Source organism: Xenopus tropicalis, chromosome 5 (assembly GCF_000004195.4).
Source record: "Xenopus tropicalis strain Nigerian chromosome 5, UCB_Xtro_10.0, whole genome shotgun sequence".
NCBI lineage: Eukaryota > Metazoa > Chordata > Amphibia > Anura > Pipidae > Xenopus > Xenopus tropicalis.
Genome location: NC_030681.2, coordinates 89,841,549 through 89,861,569, shown reverse-complemented (window position 1 = coordinate 89,861,569; position 20,021 = coordinate 89,841,549). Strand labels below are relative to the sequence as shown.

General features: G+C 37.8%; 1 protein-coding gene across 1 annotated transcript in view; it reads right to left on the bottom strand.

Moving 5' to 3' along the window:
* phip (pleckstrin homology domain interacting protein) overlaps positions 1–20,021 on the bottom strand; it is a 101,214-nt gene that overhangs the window by 59,085 nt on the left and 22,108 nt on the right. Inside the window, exons 7-17 of the mRNA XM_002936206.5 lie at positions 13,915–14,075; positions 10,058–10,279; positions 8,648–8,748; positions 7,914–7,984; positions 6,439–6,539; positions 5,977–6,017; positions 5,347–5,445; positions 4,818–4,965; positions 3,124–3,258; positions 1,992–2,120; positions 1,023–1,248 (exon numbers count right to left, since the gene is read on the bottom strand). Of these exons, the coding sequence (XP_002936252.2) occupies positions 1,023–1,248; positions 1,992–2,120; positions 3,124–3,258; positions 4,818–4,965; positions 5,347–5,445; positions 5,977–6,017; positions 6,439–6,539; positions 7,914–7,984; positions 8,648–8,748; positions 10,058–10,279; positions 13,915–14,075 (1,434 nt within the window). The remainder of the gene's footprint in view (positions 1–1,022; positions 1,249–1,991; positions 2,121–3,123; positions 3,259–4,817; positions 4,966–5,346; positions 5,446–5,976; positions 6,018–6,438; positions 6,540–7,913; positions 7,985–8,647; positions 8,749–10,057; positions 10,280–13,914; positions 14,076–20,021) is intronic.

Here is a 20,021-nt window from a genome sequence, read left to right as displayed (position 1 = left end):
TCCACGATGGCCACCGCAAAATCTTGTGTGATCCAAGATGGCCACCGCAAAATCTTGTGTGATCCAAGATGGCCACCGCAAAATCTTGAGTGATCCAAGATGACTGATGAGAGTTGGACTGCACTAAGGACTTGGCACCAAAATGAGACCAGGACTGAGAAAAGCAGCTCTGAAGGTGTGGAGCTGCAAGAATAGTTTGTGTATTGAGGGGTGGAGCGCCGGTCGTATAAAGGGTTGGGCCGGCACTGCACTTGGGGAAGCTGTGGGGTGATGGAGGGTGGAAAACCCCTTGTTGCCAGCCTGAAGTGTCCAAAGGGGTTCCCTGTAGTAATGGATCGGTGCAGCCTCCATAAAGAGGGAACAAGATCCCCCCAGGGATAGGTGGACCTTAGCCTGCAGACCTCCAGAGAGCGTAAAGTCAGTGGGCAAAGAGTGAGATGTAACCTCTTAGGCTGGAGGGGCTCTAGAAAGACAACTTTGGCCCATGTGGCATGGTTTTGGTAAGAATCCCAACCACTGCTCCAGAGCCCCAAGTGTCAGTCCTCCTTCTGAGGACACTAAAAGAAAACTAAAATGTATTTTGTTGTTTTTGTAATATTGGTGTGTAGCCATTGTTTACATAACAAGTAATTCACTCTACCGTTTAAAAATGTATTCTTCAACCAACAAATTTATAAGTTGTAATATTGGTGTATAGGCAGCCATCTCAGTGCATTGTGCCTCAGTCTCAGCTTTCTGAAAGAGCCAGCGCTACACATTAGAACTGCTTTCAGGTAACCTATTGTTTTTCCTACTACCATGTAACTGGAATAGTCCCAAGCCGGACTTGCACCCTGGGAAATGAAGAATATGGCTAGCCCCATGTGAAATTTCAAAATGTTGTTGAAAAATAGATTTCAATACAGGATTCTGCTGGAGAAGCATTATTTACTGATGCGTTTTGAAAAAATGATGTTATGTTAGTATTCCTTTAAAAATGTTCAAGTAAGAAACTACAAAACTTAAAGGATTTAACCACAAACCTGAGGACGTCAACCCCATTTGAGGAATAAGCTGTTCATCTCTACAGTTTTCCCGACCAGGGACCAGTCGCTGATAACGTGTTGGATGTGGGTTACCATCAACATCTACTAGAAATGGAGGGGGCATAAGATGTGGAGCCTGTTGTGTTTGTTCATCCAACACATAATTGTTAGCATCCCGTATAAGAGGCCGATAATCACTGTGAAAAAACATCTGGTCTGCTATCTGCAATGGGCAAATAGAAGAAAACAAAATTAAACGGTATATATTTCTTCCTTAAAAATGCCAGTGCACAGTATGACAGGTACACCTAAAATCTGCCCCTTGCACATTTGAGAGTTGTGTAGCCCCTCTTTCTTCTCACTGTAGAAGTTGCAGTGTCAGATAAACATTTAGATGTGACAGGAATATGGACAAGTGATTTTAAATGGTTTTGCTATCTTCTAGTCATCAGTGTTCACCACAGGTTGCATAAACTGTGCTCAACAATCACAGTGGTGTTAATGTTATGCTATGGAAAAGTGGCATATATTAAATGTGAGTGCAGAGGATGCTTGTTTAAGATAGCAGCTTTCTACAGCGTAAACAATCTACAGTGTTTTCACAAGTGGCATGTCTGTTCTGTGCATTATACAAGCTCTCGATATTATAACTTCTGCAAAGTGTGTTAAAAAACTAATCTAAATCAGAATCTAAATAGTCTTCGTTTAATGTACTTTTATTTTGTAGGTAAATAATATTTGATGCTACTGTATGCAAACTCTAAATAATAAACTTTTCCAACCCTGCAAAAATCTGAAAAAGGGAATGCATTACCAGCTGTCTAAAGATTATATACCCCAATAGAAAATCATGTAACAATGAATATTAATGTACAAGAAACTTGATTTGTACTTGTGTATGTAGTTACTGGTTAAGTAACTTGCTAAACTGCCAAGATAGTTATGAATACTACATTTTTAATTTACCTTATCATACTTGCTGCTGGAACCAAAGCCAAATATCAGTAGATGGCCATGGGAGTCCGTACAAGCAAAGTGCTGTCCATCTGGCGAGCACTTACAGTCAAAAACAGCTCCATGACCTTGTCCCTCAATCTGTTAAACAGTTCATAATTAGCTTAATGTAAGAATGCCCATTGCTACAAAATAATCATTGATGAAAATTATAAAACATTGCAGGGGAGTTGCTTAGCACTATATGAACAGAACAAGACATTTGTCTTGATTGGCCTGGTAACTTTAAAGGACATGTAAACCCCACACACAAAAATTTAATCAGAGAACAGCCTCTTTGAAATCTTTCAATACCTGCCACACTGGTTGTCCAGAGGTTAATAGTAAGGCTGCAATATGTCCTTAATCCCTTAGATTTCCTTCTCCTCCTGTAATCCACTTGCCCCCTGCCCCCCCTTTGGAATTTGCTTTGATTTCTGGCTTGCCAGACATGCTCAGTTGTTCTAAACTCAGATTACTAAACCCACCCTCCAGTCTAGCAACCCGTAAAGAGATGGCATAGCTGGTTCCCATAGAAACTCAGCTCTAGCTGTCTGCTTCAATTGTTTTCTCCTAACCAACTCTCATGAGCTCAGCTTAAACAGCACAGAATTTTTATCAAAGACAGTTCTGCCTGTGCAAGCCTGTATTCTTGATGAAATGTATGCTGAATAAGGGTGTGTGTGTGTATGCTGTTTGCAGAATTAAATGTATCTGATTATTTATCAGAGGAAATTGGCCACCGGGCGAAAGCTGCTATTTGCTTTAGGAAAATGTGATGGTGCTGGCAAACGGAGGAAATATATGCAGTACAACTAATGCCATTTGGGTGGGGGAGGCATGCCCAACTCATGTACATTGTAGGCAAATGTAGGCTTTACATGTCCTTTAAATACTCAACTGCTATATTAGTAGTATCACAAAAGTCAAATTTTAAAGTGCAACCAATTTTAAACATTACAAAGTATCAACATAACATAAAATGAGTGATATTCAAATATAAATAAAAAGTAATTTGTGTCCATTAACCACAATATTACAAGCAATAAGACAAAGGCAACTAAAGGGGAGCAGGGAAGATAATTAAAACAAAGAACTAACATACCATGTTGAAGTAAGATCTTATCTTCACGCCTCGTGCTAAATCCCATACTATGACGTTTCCATCATGACCAGCAGAAAACAAAACTCTTGGATCAAAGGGGTGCGATTCTAGCACAAAAACCTCATCTTCATGACCCTGAGGAAATTTAAGCCCAAAATATTAGGTTCACAATCCCTTGTTTTATAAATATTAAAACACAGCCTTATAAAAATGCATAATTGTCTTTGTTAAACACCTCCACTGAACTAATCTTACGTTTTCTTTCCTTGGGAATGCGTACCTTTAAAGGAAAAATGCACCAGTATGTGGAAAAACAAAGTGCCATTCCAACAGCACATCCCTCTATACAAAACTCTGCTAAACTGTGTGACATGCTGTGGGGTAGTGGGGTTGTAGCCGGTGAGCGGTGAACGGGGGGGGGTGTCGGCGGCTAAACTGTGTGACATGCTGTGGGGTAGCGGGGGTGGCGGAGAATGCTCTGTGACATGCTGTGGGGTAGCGGAGTGTAAATTCTGTGACATGCAGACCATGCAAGTGCGGGGCAAACATATGTGTCAGGCAAACATATGAAGGGAGGGGTTTGTGAGCAGGTGCGGGGATCGGAGGGGGGGCTGGCTTGTGCTTTTCAGCAATAGCCCATACAGACATGCTGGACAAGATGGCGGCGCCGTTCACTGAAACAAGTATGTAGGTTCTAGTATGTGTATCTCTGTAAATCTTTCATTAGGCAAGCCAGAAAAATAGCGTTTTTACACAGCAATAGTAGTACTATTAGATAAGACAATAGATTTTGCCTTTCCTTGTCCTTTAAGCAGGAAATGCTGAATACAGTTTGTGAAGGATTTCCACATAAAAGAAGACCATTACAAAAATGTAAAGTGCACAGGTCTTTTTGATTAATGCCTACATGCATATCCTATGCAGACAAACAGCAATCGAACTTAATAGTCAAGTTAGTTTTAAAAACTTATGCCATTAGCCCAAAGAGGGCACATTAATCATGCTACGGAGTATTTACATATAGTAACATAGCAGAGGAGTTTTTAAGGAGAAAAAAAAAAGTTCAACCTTCTTTGTCTTAAGAAAACATACCTAGATGCTAGCTGAAGGAAGGTGGAAAAATCTAAAAACTCAAATTTGCCTTAAAAAGGGAAAGAATCTGGGGCCATGCCAAACCCATGCAATGCAACAGGGCCACGCAATAAAGCTGAAATTGTGTAACCCAAACTATGTACCAAATATCCGTGTCTACTTATGTAACCTACTTTTATTTCATCTCGTTATTCCTTTATTATACTGTTATAAATAAAAGAAAAATAAACCTTTAAAAAGGGAAAGAATTCCTTTATGACAACCAAGAGGGCTATCAGAGCAGTCCCTGGATCAACTTTGTACTGACTTAATTTCAGTAATTTGGTATTTTCTCACTTTCTAAAAATACATCATCCCTTTCTTGATACTATTTGTTTTCTGCCAACGTAATAGCCTCATTTAATATAGATAATTGCATAAAAACAGTAAAAAAAAAAAAAAAAAAATCTGTAGCAGTTATTTAAATAGCTGCTACAATTTTAATTTAGTATACATTTTTTAACTCTGTTTAGTCCTGGGAGTTCAGCCAAAACATTTTGAAGATTTACAACTAATTTACAACCAATATTACAAAGTTCTTTTGCGGATGTCTAATTCATTACCATCAATATGTGGACAAGTTGTCCATTGGAGGAGTTCCAGACTTTCAAGGTCATGTTATTAACAGCTGTGATAACAAAGTTGTCATGACGGTCCCAGGCCACCATAGTTACTTTTAATTTTGTTATCTTGTCTTCCACTCCCTGAACACTGAGCCATGTAAAGAAGAGAAAATAAATATATTGCAGATTTACCATTAAATTTTTGTTACCACATCAAATGACTTTTTTCACATTTATGGCATTTCTCATAGAAACATTACAATTATTTTGTTCTGCCAATGCATACATCATTTTCAGCACTCATCGAAAACTGTAAGCAAACTTACAACATTGCTCTTGAAAATTTGCAAGTAATATTTCTAAAAGTGGACCCCTGCCAGGTTCTCCTTTATAAAATCGGTGAAGTTTATGTAACGTTAGCCAATCAAAAATGTAGCGTACAACTTTACAAAAACGTTTCATATTAAAAGTCATAACTATAACTAAAATGGGTGAATGAATGTTCCAGAAAAAACTGTTACAGTCTTACCCTGTTGGGCGAGTTGTCATATCTAGCAAAATACTCTTCCATTCACGTCTCTTAAATTGCCAAATGCGAGCAGTCCCATCACGACTTCCACTAACAAATCTTTAGAAAGAAAAGTTACAAATCAATAAACCAAAAGAAGAAATGGGGGGCCTTTAAAGGGTTTTCACAACTGTGCTGCTACTTTGAATTTAACATCACATTAATCAGTGAGATTTTTTTTTTTTTCAATTCTGGTGTATTTTCAGAACTAATGCAGTGGCTCACATGTATACAAGGAGGTGTAGTTATGGATCTGACAGCTTACGTACAAAACTGTTTTCACAAATATCCCATATGCCTTTAGAATATTAAAGCATTCAGAAACAGGACATATATATTAAAGTAGTAACATCAATGTTTGAAAACTGTTGTGTACATATAAGGTCAGTGACACACAAGGAGATTATTCGCCGGGATTAAAGGAACAGTAACATCAGCGGTAGTGTAAATTGGTGTCACCTCATGAAGAAACTTCGGGTGACATTACTGCTGATAAGAAAGCATTCAGAGAAGATTAGTCGCCATTATTAATCTTCTCATGTATTATATGTATTATTCTACTGGAAACTAACAGACCCTTTCCATGCTTACCTATTACCAGTATTAGAAAACTGAATGCTGTCCACTTTGTCCTGTTGGGGGAAAAAATAATGCCTTTAATTTCTGCTAATTAATTGGGAACATATCATTTAGATGTGGAAAGCCATACCAGGATAAGTAAATAATCAAGCACATTTCTGCCTATCACTATCTCATAGATAGAATATTGATCATAGGAGGACATACAACCAAAGATATAGTGGAGGTATACATCCAAATAAATATTTGAGGTGTTTGGCTGAGTTACAGGATCACAACAATTTGGTAATTACACAAGCAGACATGGTAGAAGCAGTGGTATTAATAGATAAGAAATACTATACTGAATGTATTTACTCAGCATTAGAAGATGAAGTTTCAAATGTTAACCTTCCAGTACCTGTGCTACCCAGATATGAATAAGAAAATGTGTTTCTGATATATGCCAAAACCATGCTCTATTATAACACTCACAGTGTGAAATTCAAGTTCTGAGATTTTCTCTGGTTGACCTGATCCAAAGTAGTAAACTCTAATGACGTGATCAGTGCTCCCTGTTGCCAGAAACATTCCACCTAAAGCCATTAATAGGAAAAATGTCAACTTCAGCAAAACTTAAAAAGCAGAGTGATGAACTTTTCACTAGTAACTGAAATAAGATTTTTGATTGAATTACTCTCAAGACTACTGAAGATTATTAATATAAAATTGATCTATTGAGTCATTTAAAAGTTTAGGATTAGTAAAAGAAAATGCATAGTGCACAGTGTATAATACTATGCAATTTTGTGTCTAAAGGCAAAGATAATACATTTCAATGGAAATAATGTTCATGAATAAGTATAGGAAACATGCTAAGGACATAGTAATTATCAATGATTAAGTTTACCAATGATCAAGTATACAGGCAGGCTAAAATAAGCACAACACTGGCAGATCAATACTGAAACTACTGGTGTTTAGATTATCTAGCATGGATTGCAATAATTTTATGATGAAGATACCGATACTTTGCCTGGGCAGTTTCTTATTTCTTTTAAGATACCTTCTGGCAGTATAAGTTGCTCAAAAATCTAAATATATATATCGCTCAGCTTTAATGGTGCCTTCCCAGATGGACAAGTTGCCCATGCCATGTGAACTAATGCACCCTCATACCATCAAGAACTCTGGCTTTTGAACTGTATGCTGATAAGACATATGGCCTTTCTTTATAGATTAAATGATGCAGCATGCATGATTTCAAAAAATAATTTTTAAATTATAATTTGTCACACCACATGACAGATTTCCACTTCACCTCTTTGCTTTATCTTAATGAGTTTAGGCGCAGAAAAGGCAGCAGTGTTTCTGGCCCATGTTTATATATGATTTGTTCTTTGCATGGTAGACTATTAACTTGCATTTGTGAATGCAGCCACGAGCTGTGTTCAACGACAATGGCCCAAACTTTATAGGCATCCAATACTGGCTTTTTGCCTTGTTTCTTGCATACAGATTTCTCCAGATTCGCTAAACCTTTTAACAATATTATGGTCTCTTTTTAAACAGAATTTGGTAAATACTCATTACTTCCCATATAAACTTTTTAATACTTTATGTACTATCATGACTGAACTCTTGAGGCACTGTTCATTTAATTTGAACTAGTAAATGTATATACAAAAACCAGAAAAAAAATAGGGTTGGAAAGAAAAAGATGGAAGAGAATTAAAATAAAAAAACAGGAAATGATAAAGGGTACTACATAATAAAGGGTAGGGAAAACATTCTATAATGTATCAGCTAAAGTGACCTATCACAAAATGTGGATTGTTGATTTATACTGATTTACTTGAACTGGCGATTTTTCATCCCAATTTTCTTCTTAATTTTCAATGTAAGACAGACTGTAACCAAGCAAGGACAACAAGTAACACTACTACAGAAAAATATAGTAGCATTGTTACCAGAGCTAAAAGAGGAACAAATCATCTGAACTCCAGGCCTAGGTCGCTCAGTGTACTTTGTTGGTCGGGGGCTGTCGAGACAAAATTGAAGAATTAACAGATAAAGAACTTTTCATAAACTCAGTTTAAAAAAATGTAGTTATAAAACCTTTTTTTGTGAGAGGTGAACATAACCACTGTTGGAATTTGGGGCATTACAAACTTTCCACAGAGTACTGAGCTACTTTCAGCATGCCTTGGAATTTTTCCATTGGCCTCTAAAAGTAAGTCTGAAATTTCAGTATGTGATCAACAGGGACAATTAAAGTCCTTGTTCATCAACTATTTAAATATATAACTAAGTAAATATGCTGTACAAAATCAATAATATTTCTAATATAGTTAAACAAAAATGTAATCTATAAAGGGTGAAGTTAGTGGAGGTTTAACATAATAGACATAACACTACTTTCTCCTTTGCAACTCTCTAACCTCTTAGTCAGCCTTTGATCCTTAGCACACAGGTCAGATTCAAAAGCAAACTGTCCCAATAATGTGGTTAAATACTATTTTAGTTCAAAATCTAGCACAAAGTACAGTTTTAATATTATAACCAAAATTAAAAATGAAGGTTTGTTTAAATAAACAGTATGAGAAGTGACACTGCTGTATATAGGAATTTTCTGTATATGTTCTAACTGCCAACTGCATTAACTTGCTCTCATCTAAAGAGATTGTAGGTGTGATATACTTACTTTATTTTAAGGGTCCCTGCATCCCAAAGCCAGAAACAAATGGTACCATCAGCTCCAGTGGAAGAAAGGTATCTCTTTGATCCATTGCACAGAGGTGAAAACTGTATAAAACAACAGGGGAGATCTGTGAGAACATTGATAGAGAACCCTTTGGAAGCCTATCACAAAGAACCCCAGAAAACTATCCAAAATAAAAGCGGCCATCCACAGGCCAACAGAGAGCACCGCCACTCTGTATGGACACCTTCCTAATGTTCATGCAGAACTAACACACAATAATTTTTTGCCTAATGTTTTGATTAAGAAGTATTAATGTTTTTGTTATTTCTTGAACTGAACAGGGGAAACAGCGAAATCACGATTCAAGGCCTACTCCTGTTATTTAGGAGCAAGTTCAAAGCAGCTACATAATAAGGTAGCTTTTAATTTAAGAGGCTTTAAGAGGAGAAAAGAGAAGGTTGTTTATACAGAGGGACTGCCAATTTATTTTGACCTTGCTTCTAAGAACAGGAAGTAGAATTTGACTAACATTACATTTCAGGTTCTGCCCTGTTTAGCGCAAGAAATAGCAAAAACATTAATATTTCTTAAGCAATTTTAAAATTAAAACAGGCAAAATGATCAGCACAAGCCTTATTCATTGAACAGTTGAAATAGCAGTATATACTCCCCTTTTAAAGATTCTAATTAGATCCAAAATAATCCTACAAATGCAATATGTGCAAAATCTGTACAACATGCCTTGTTATTTAGGGTAATGTGTGTTGGTGATAGCCACTGCAGAGACAGGAATGACCTCCCTTCTGTAACATTTTTTATATCACCTCATTCACCTTAAAGGCTAAATAGGCATTGTTTGAACCAGAGGTCAAGGGTAAGACCAAGGGTCGAAAACATCCTTATTTCATTTCAGTCCATTTAAACATATCACAAAGTGTCTGACAAACCATTATAGAATAGTCAAGTAAATTGTGGAAGCAAATCTCAAGAGAAGGCAATTTATTTGCATGGCAATTAATAATATAAGGGGAGTATGGCAGATGCAGAATTTTTAAATAAACTTTAGGGCTATGGCACAGCGGGTGTATTCTCTGCTGTCTAAGCACCAGAACTTGCCACTTTTGTCTTCCAGATGACACAAATCAGAAAAAACACATCAATGGTACTGTACTGGAATACAGTATTCAAAATGGTGAAATGATGGCAACATTTCCTTGCAATTCTATCCCTGTGCCACAGGCAACATGCTTCCCATGAGCTACAATGGAAAGGGAGTGGTTCATTTAAAACATTGTCTTAATATAAGAATTTAGCCTGCAATAGCCTTGCTCTGAGATAACACTGGGGGTCATGACTCTAAGTTATACAATTGAAAAATTTCAGAAAAAAAAAATCTGCTTCCTCCAGTACCTGTAATGATGTAATGGATGCACTGTGACCCTGCAGTATAGCAAGTGGTGCACATGTTCGAAGACACCAAATTCTGATCATTTTGTCGCAGCTTCCAGCAGCAATCATAGTGTTTTCAAAGTTTACTGCCATGTCAGAAATTTCTGCTGCATGTCCTCTTAATGTTGCGAGGAGACGACCATCATCTGTTGACCATATCTTTACAAGACAATCATCAGAGCCCTAAAGAAGCAAAAAGAAACATTTTAAGTGACCCCATTATGCATTAAATGGCCATCCTTTATCCTAAATATTAGCCTAACAAATTAGAGATAATTGTGAATTTATTTTACTTTAGCTGTTTCCATAAGACTGCATGGAGGTAATAAAAACTCACCAAACAGCTTTTGACCTTGCTTAAAGGACAAGGAAAGGCTAAGTCACTTGGGGGTGCCAAAATGTTAGGCACCCACAAGTGACTTTAATTGCTTACCTTGTACTCCGGGCTGGTGCTCCTGTGAGGAGAAAACAGCACCAGCCTGGGGTACCTGTAGCGAGCGCTTCCTCCTCTTTGCTCCGTTTTGCCCGGCAAATTCCCGGGACCGGCACTATGCGCATTAGAGTGAAAAGCCGACTTCTCTGTTGAAGTTCGGCTTTTTCACTCTACTGCGCGCGCGAGCGAAGGAGAAAGCGCTGCAGCTACCCCGGGCTGGTGCTGTTCTCTCCGAACAAGGGCACCAGCCCGGGGTAAAAGGTAAAGTCACTTGGGGGTGCCTAACATTTTGGCACCCCCAAGTGACTTTGCCTTTCCTTCTCCTTTAAACAGCCTATTAACATATGTCATGAAACCAAAAGCGCACAGAGTCTTGAAGGCCAGCAGCACTGTCATCATTAAATGTTTGATTAACTAAATACAGCCTAGTTTTACTTCCTACCTGTAATGGTAAATATCAAATCTATGCAAGCACAGGTGGACCCCTACAGTAAGCCCAATTTCGCAGAATTATTTAATGTTACCAATCCCTTTTAAATTTACCTTTGTTTAATATATATAGTATAGTACAGTATTCTCTCAAAAATACTTGGACAGATTCACTCCGGCTGACTGTAGCTAGCTCTTATTTTATTCTCTCACACTTTTCAGAGAATAACACAAAGATTCAACACAAGCAGCTTTCTTGCTAATCCAGTATCAGAATAAGTGCAAGGTCACAAGGCTAACAATCCATCCCCGCACATAAAAATGCTTTTAGTTGTTCCTGCACCCAGAGGCACTGAATCCACCCAGGTGCAGGCACACGGAGTTGATATCCACCAACACACAACAAGTATTGTGCCTGTCAGCAGATATCGGCTGTGTGTGCCTGCATGGGGGCAGATCCAATGCTTCCAGGTGCAGGCACAACTAGAAGATTTTTTTAATGCACTTTTACGCAGGATTACAATCAGCCCAGTGCAACCTTGCCCTCATTCACTTCTTTTTTATCTCTGACTTTTAAGTATATTTAAATAATGAAGCTGAAGTTTCAGGGAAAAGCACAGTGTCTGTAAACGAATACTGTTTAAGGGGAAATAAAAACAAATTTCAATGCTTAGAAGACAAATAAGGTTCAATTATCTGATAACAAAAGGCTTACTACTGTTCAGATAACCCTCCTGCATAAGGGCTCTGGCACACGGGGAGATTAGTCGCCCGCGGCAAAACTTCCTGTTCGCGGGCGACTAATCTACCCGAGTTGCCTTCCCCCTGCCATCCACCGGCAAACATGTAAGTCGCCGGCGGGATGGCAGACGCGGCGGCGCGATTTCGGGAAATCGCAGAAAAAGCTTCGCGAGTCTTTTTCGGCGATTTGCGTGTTCGCCGGTGGGATGGCAGGGGGAAGGCAACTCGGGGAGAATAGTCGCCCGCGAACAGGAAGTTTTGCCGCGGGCGACTAATCTCCCCGTGTGCCAGAGCCCTTATGCAGGAGGGTTATCTGAACAGTAGTAAGCCTTTTGTTATCAGATAATTGAACCTTATTTGTCTTCTAAGCATTGAAATTTGTTTTTATTTCCCCTTAAACAGTATCTTACACATGTTCACCGGTGGGATGGCAGGGGGAAGGCAACTCGGGGAGATTAGTCTCTGGCGAACAGGGAGTTTTGCCGCGGGCGACTAATCTCCCCGTGTGCCAGAGCCCTAATGGGTTTCTGCCAACAAAAACATTACAACAAAGGGAAAAGAGACAGGGTTGCATAACGGTAATCTAATTCTCTACCTCGCAAGGACCAAACATGGAGTAGCTTCAATTTCCATGTTTGCTCTGCTGAAAATGTTGAAGCCAGAGATTTTTCAGGCAACAAGCAAAAAGTATGTTCAACATGTTGAACAATAGTGCATTCTACCCCTTTAATTAAATGGCATGAATAAGGTAAGTGTTATTTTTAAAAACGGGGAGATTAGTTGCCCTGCTACAAATGTAAATCGCCGGTGGGATGGAATACGTGTCGTTGCAATGTCCCGCAGCCGCCCGAAGTTTCCTCTCAAGGCAGACAGTGGGACATCGCAGAGACGCGTATGCCATCCCACCGCTGATTTATATTCTAGCCGGTGGGATGGCATTCCGGGGAGATTAGTCGCTGGGCGACTAATCTCCCCGTGCACCCCTGCCCTAAGGGTGAAGACACACGTGGCTACTAGTAGCAGCTACTTGTCAGGGCTACTAAAATAGACAATGCTGATCATTGTTACATGTTTTTAGCAGAGGCAATTCTCAGTATTGTCTATGGCAGGGTACTTTCTGGAGTTTAGCAGCCGCGACACGTAGCTGTTACTAAGTAGCTCCATGTTTATGTATCGTCACCCTTAGACTAGAATACTGGCCCTGCATAAATATCTAAACCAAAAAAAAGAAAAAGAATCTTTGTATATAGATAAAACAGTAGGTCAGCAACTGCAAAAAGATACTAAACATTTTTCAATATCTATTTACAAAAACATAGGTTTGCCGAAAAGAAGCAGAGATCAAAATGTTCCCTCATGTTCCCTCAATACCTAATATTACTTATCTTTTAGTTTCTTAGTTTTTAAATATTTTAAAGTACAGGTATGGGACCCCTTATTAACCCATTAGGCAGACAGATCTGAATTATGGGTAGGCCATGTCTCTATATTAAGTAAACAATTCTAAATTTTTAAAAAATATTTCCTTTTTCTCTGTAATAATAAAACAGTACGGCTATGGGATCCCTCATGTGGAAACCCATTATCCAGAAAGTTCCAAATTACGGAAAGTCCATCTCCCATAGACTCCATTATAAGCAAATAATTCTAATTTTTAAAAATGATTTCCTTTTTTCTGTAATAATAAAACATTACCTTGCACTTGATCCCAACTAAGATATAATGAATCCTTATTGAAGGCAAAACAATCCTATTGGGATTATTTAATGTTTATATGATTTTTAGTAGAGTTAAGATATGGACATCCAAATTACGGAAAGATCCCTTATCCGGAAAACCCCAGGTCCCGAGCATTCTGGATAACAGGTCCCATACCTGTACCTGGTATTTTATCCAAACTAAGACATAACTAATCCTTACTGGAGGCAAAACAATCCTATTTGGTTTGTTTATTTAATGTTTAAATTATTTTTTAGTAGACAAGGTATGGTGATCAAAAGGACCCCTTATCCGGAAAACCCCAGAAGCCAGGCATTCCAAATGACAGACCCTCTACCTGTAATAAAGACATGAGGGGTTGCTTTTAATCCACTACTAATTTTAGAAATAGGCATTGCACAAGACAATGCATCCTTAATATGATATAAAGATTATTATTTTTTATGTAGTAACCCTACATCTATAGATAACTAATTACTTTAGTCCAAGCACTTACTGTAAAAATTCTTCTGCCAGTCCTGTCAAATGTTACACAGTATACAGAGGAAAGGTGTCCTAGAATTCGTTTGTGCATTTTCATGTGCTGGTAAACAGCTGTTGGTACAAGGTTTTCAAACTGGTAGTTTCCATTCAGCTTTCTTGCGAAAAACGTATTCGCTTAAAACAAGAGAAAGGGACTTAAGTCAATAAGACAGCAGTAACATAAAAACTATACTTGAACATTTAGCAATCTTTATGCCTTAAAAAACCATGGTGGCTTTCAAAAAACACAAATTTTGACATTTGAAAATTATGAAACAAACAACAAAAAAGGTCACAAAGAAAAGACTAGTAGAAAAAACAGAGAAGTTTGAGAATGTTTTTTGTTACAAAAAAATTGACAACAAACAAGAAATTTTTTTGCACATTTAAAAAAAAAAAAAAAAAATCTCTACTTAAATAACCTGGCCCTTATAAAAAAACCCTTTACAGGTTTGGTAACTCTTACCACAACGATAACATATTTTTCAGCACACTGCCTCAGCAGTATTTGCAATGTAAATGATATTTTCTGTCCAGATAAGCTACTGTCTTTTTATATCAACAGCACGATTTTTTTTTTAGAATTCACTGAGCAATGCTGGAACTTCATCAACCGTAAGAAAACTACTACTAATTTCATGTTTTTAAAAATTGCTACTTATATTGGTAAATGTGTTTTTTTCAAAGAGTATTCTTTAAAGACGAACTAAAGCCTAAAGGTGAATTTGGCGTCATCACAAATTATCAAGCAGAAAATGAGGCTGGCCTGTCATATAAATTGATCCTACAGGGCAGATATTCACATTTTGATGCTGGTTGCACTGGTTTCAGAGCTGCCATATAATGCGAATATGAATGAATTACGATTAAGCCTTATACTGTTACATTTATATTATATATATATATTATATTTATATATATATATATATATACACACACAGTATATTGTGAGTCTTTACCTAAGCTCAGTAACTGAAAGCAGCACAGAGCATGTGCAGTGAATCAGCAGAAAAGAAGATGGGGAGCTACTGGGGGCATCTTTGGAGGCAAAGATGTTCACTGCTAAAGAGCTGTTGCCTTGGGCTGGTACAGAAGCTCAAAACATAATGTCCAACATTTCTAGCCTATTTCTTTAGTTAAGCTTTAGTTCTCCTTTAATAGTGCTCCTCAAGCAGAATCCTGTACTAAAATCTTGAAAGCCAATGAGCCAAAAACATTGTTATATTTAAAGCAGTAGTTTTTCTTTGAAACACTTTTTAGGTTCAGTTGTTTTCAGACAGTACACAAGAAAACATTTTTTTCAAAATTTAATTTTCTTTTATTTTCCTTTGATCGTTATTTAATACTGTAGCGTCATGATACAGGGCTGTAAGGGTTAATCAAGCAGGCCAAGGTATTCAAAAATCTTCCCTAGTGTGCCAGAAACAGATAGGCAACAGGCCTCTGTTTAATAGGGTCTGGAACCAGCCAAGTGTAAAGATCTCACAACCTGGGGTGCCCTGCTCTAAGCCCTGGCTAATAAGAGCCATGTGGCCATATGGGGGTGACTTAGAGTTCACATGACGACCCATCATAGGTGATATGGAGGTCACACCAGAACATAAACTCACACACATTTACCCCCTTAGAACCCATAACAATGGTACCAAAAACTGAGTATAAGTTTTATTGGATATTGTCTGTCAAACGAGTCCAAACATTACTGGCTTTGAGTACTTGGTTTGTCAGATAGGAATATCTAGGCAGAGGCAGGTCCCACAGCAGTGATGTTCAGTCTGTGGGATCATATAAAATTTGGGGTGCTGTGACACTAGACTGACCTGTGTGCAAGGTGTGTGAGACTGAGCAATTGACCCTCTAGGTAGTCACACCTGAAATCACGTGCATCTGAAGTGGCGTAATCATGACATGTAGTTTAATGTTCCATTTCGACATTCTCATTAATGATGTGCAGGCCAGACTAAAACGCACACAGCAAGTAGGTAGGGCTGGGTGTCTGTACCTCAGGTCTAAGTTGAGTGTGGGTTATATATGTCCTGTTGCAACACACAAATATTTATTTATTTATTTGTGTTTATGTGGTGTGGCAGGTCTCCGATTGCCCAGTCATGTCATCCAAGTCTCAGTTTACTGTTAAGGTGGCCATACATGTTAAGATTGTAGTCTTCTTAGGACTAAAGTTCAGATATTAATCATACGTTTAAATGCAACAATCTAAAGGTGGCCACACACGTGGCAATTTTAGATCTTTTGTGCGACCATCGGTCGCACAAAAGATCGTACAATCTGCCACTAACTTCATGGCTGAAACGGCAGATAAGGAGGTAGAAACAATAGGATTTCTACCTCCTTCTGCCGATTCAGCCCTGAAGATAGATTTTGCTCAGGCGCCTTCTATGGCGCCCGATCAAAATCTTTTAACCGGCCCGATCGGGGCCGGTTCAGAGGATGTTCTGAACATAAAATAGTTGCATTTTAGGTCCCCCAAGGATATCGACACAATAAATGCGCAGACTTTATAGTTATCTGACCAAAATTTTCTAACCTGTACTATCGACTAAATGACTGATTGCCCGCAAACATTCCAAAAATCATACAAAGCTACATTGCAAGTCGGAGTGATTTCAATAAACAGTTTGTAAATGCCTTATGTATGTAAGGATTTTTGTCCAATCTACCTTGCAGAGCCACCTTGCATGTTTAAGATCTACCCCCAGGGGACTTTTATTTTCAAGTAGCTCATGGTGGCATTTGAAGTATATTTATGACCACTGTCTTGTAAGAGCCATCTAATTTTTCAGCTTCTTGGCTGACTGTTTCACACTGGCATTCAGTGATTGCTGATATTCAGCAAAATGCAATTTCCTTACTAAAAGTGCAATGTTTCCTGTGTCACTGGCTTGCACACAACCCAAAGCACAATGGATCCACGACCATGTTTAAGAAGAGTCACAGTTTATTATTCCCATCAAATTCTGCTCTGCTTTTTCTCCAAACACATTTGGTGATTGTGGCCAAAGTTAAATTTTTATGTCATCATTCCACAGAACTTTGTCTTAATGTTGTTCTTCAGACCTCAGACATTGATGTCTGCGATGAGGTCCCAGGTAAGCCTTCCTCCTGATAACCCTTCCATGCAGATTATGTCTGAGCAAACAACAATTATCAGTAGGAAGGTGCAAGACCACTCCTGCCAGCCAAACCTTCCTACATGTATTTTGCAGTCATAAGAGGGTATTTTGCAGTCATAAGAGGGGTTTGCCTTTTTGCATAGCAGCACAGTCCTCTCTGAAAGTTTTCTTGCTTTTCCAGATTCCTCTGTGGTTCCCATTAACTGGCATTTCTTAATATTATGGACAGTGAAAACTGCAAGCTGGTATAGCAGTCTAGCACTATTTTTTAGGCATCAATTAGCTTTAAATTTGAATCCATGCTCGATGGCATAGTTAAGTTATAGTCAAAAGTTTTGGGTTTTTTTGTTTTTTTTTAAATAGGTGCTGCAATTAACTAATAAAGGGTTTATCACTGGACAAGAAGAAGGGTGTTTAATGTGCACACATACCACAGTTACTTTTTCTGGATTTGTGTGTTAAAGTTTGTAAAATACCATACAATTGTGCTTTAACATCTGCAAATATGTTGCTTTTAACACACTGATACCTGCAGTAGTAGTTTATTACTTTTCATTTACAAAATTGACTAAATATATAATTTAGCCAGGGGTGGCCACACTTTTGCATTCACCCTACCGGTTTCTTCCAGTTTATCAATTTATATTGCAAATGATACAGAACACATAAAATATTAACCTCTTATGAACACTGTACTTGTACAAGAACAAATTTTAGTTACAACAAAATTTGCATCTCATGAACTGCATCTAACGTCTACCAAACATGAAGATATTGCTCAAAGACTTAAATTGTATTAAGATTATCGCTACAAAATAAAAAATTTTCTGGTTTAAAAAAAGCATTCAGTAGGCAGAGTGAAAAAGTACAATACACTTAATGCTTATATGACCAGGGTGCGACTGGTGGCTCGATGTAGCAGATAAAAGAAAGCTGTCATAAGTCTTTGCAAATGTCCCCTAAGATCTCTGCAGTGCAGGAAAAGTTGCCCACATATCAAACTATGCTGCTGGCAGGAATTCTGTCATGGGGAAACCTTTTTTTATTTTTAATAGTCAAAATGCATCAGTTAACAGAAAATACTGCTAGTACAGATGGTAATGCTCTAATGTGTCTTTTTGAGAAAACCTGTTATAGAGTAACAAGCAGAGTATTCTTACACCAAATACATTAGGTACAGTGAGAGACAGTGGAAACTTTAGCCCTAAATACATTATATACAGAGAAAGGCAGTTCAGATTTATATAGATCAGAGATCATCTGCACTGCTAACCCTGCCCCCCCCCCCCCCTTTAACTGTCAGCTGATTTGGTCAAAGCGGAACTTGTATTGCCAGACCGTTTTTGAACATTTTGCACTTTTTCACTTTAGGGGCCTAAAGGGTACTTTTAGTTTACCTGGAAAAACAATATATCATTTTTTTCGGGACAACCTAAGCTTTCCAAATATGTTGAATTTTAGTGTAATACCACTACTGTAATAAGATATAGGCCTATTGTTGTGCCTATTCTGGCTCCATCAGAATCTGTTCTTTCTAAAAATGTATACCTTTATAGGGTAAACCTGCTCTAAGTGGAATATTTGGCCTTGAAATCTAAAGTATGCAGCTTTCTGGAGCAGTGCTTTGGAAAATTAGCAGTGTACTTCTGGGACTTTTTGACCTATACAAGTGAGATATCTCCATAAAACTATATATAATTTGGTATTGGTGCATTCAAGAGACATTGAACTTTCCAAATCAGTTGTACAGGTATAGGATCCCTTATCCAGAAAGTGCCGAATTATGGAAAGGCCATCTCCCACAGACTCCATTATAAGCAAAGAATTCTAATTTTTAAAAATGATTTCCTTTTTCTCTGTAATAATAAGAGAGTACCTTGTACTTGATCTCTCTGCCCTGCATTGCTATATTGTCCTATTTCAAATGACTGGATGCCAAGTTTTAGCAGGTATTTTCTAATAAAGCATTCAAAATAAATGGTTTGCAGGACAGGGCAATTATTGGGGCAGGGTAGAATAGATTTTTTGCTTAAAAATTTTTAGTGTTACTTTTCCTTTAAGTTATGGAGATCCAAATAACGCAAAGATCCCTTATCATCTGGAAAACCCAAGGTCCTGAGCATTCTTTATAACAGGTCCCATACCTGTATTTTTGTGCATATAACATAATAACTTATGTTTCTGATATATGTGTTTATGTTATGCAAAATATTATTTTCTTAATTTTTTTTAGACATTTAGATGCCTATATTTTGTTAAGTAGTGGTATTACACTAAAATTCTAGCATATTTTGAAAGTTTAGGTTGTCCTGAAAAAAAATTATATATTGTTTTTCCAGGTAAACTAAAAGTACCCTCTTGGAAAGGCCCCCAGAGTGAAAGAGTGCAAAATGTTCAAAAATAGTCAGGCAGTAGAAGTGCCACTTTGTCCAAATCGGCTGACAGTCAAAGGCTTCAGGTTCCTTTTCCTTAAAGTGATTTTGCCTCTGCACCCATAAGCCAACACTTCCACAAAGATCGATGTTTTAGCAAGACAGGGATTACCATGTTTACATCCTGGGGACCAGTCTGCAAACCAACCTTACTAGCTAACTAGTTTCCAAAAACCTCTATACTGTATTATAAAATGTGCAGGATGTTTCCCAAATACCCATATATTAAAAAAAAGAAACATTCCATTACCAAAATAGTGAAGGGATGAAAGAAACCCTAAAATAATGGCACCGACCAACAAACTTATGTACCCTTAAAAAGGAATCTTTTTTTGGAAAAAAAAATAGAGACACCGCTAAAATCACTTAACAACCTGTTTGATTTAGTCTCAGGCTACGCATAACATAAAAGATAAATTATTACCACCTTACGATAAGTTTTAACTCAGTGTCATGGTAATGTTCACTGCAGCAGAGCACAGCATAAATCGATAATTAGAGGATCAAACTGTATTACT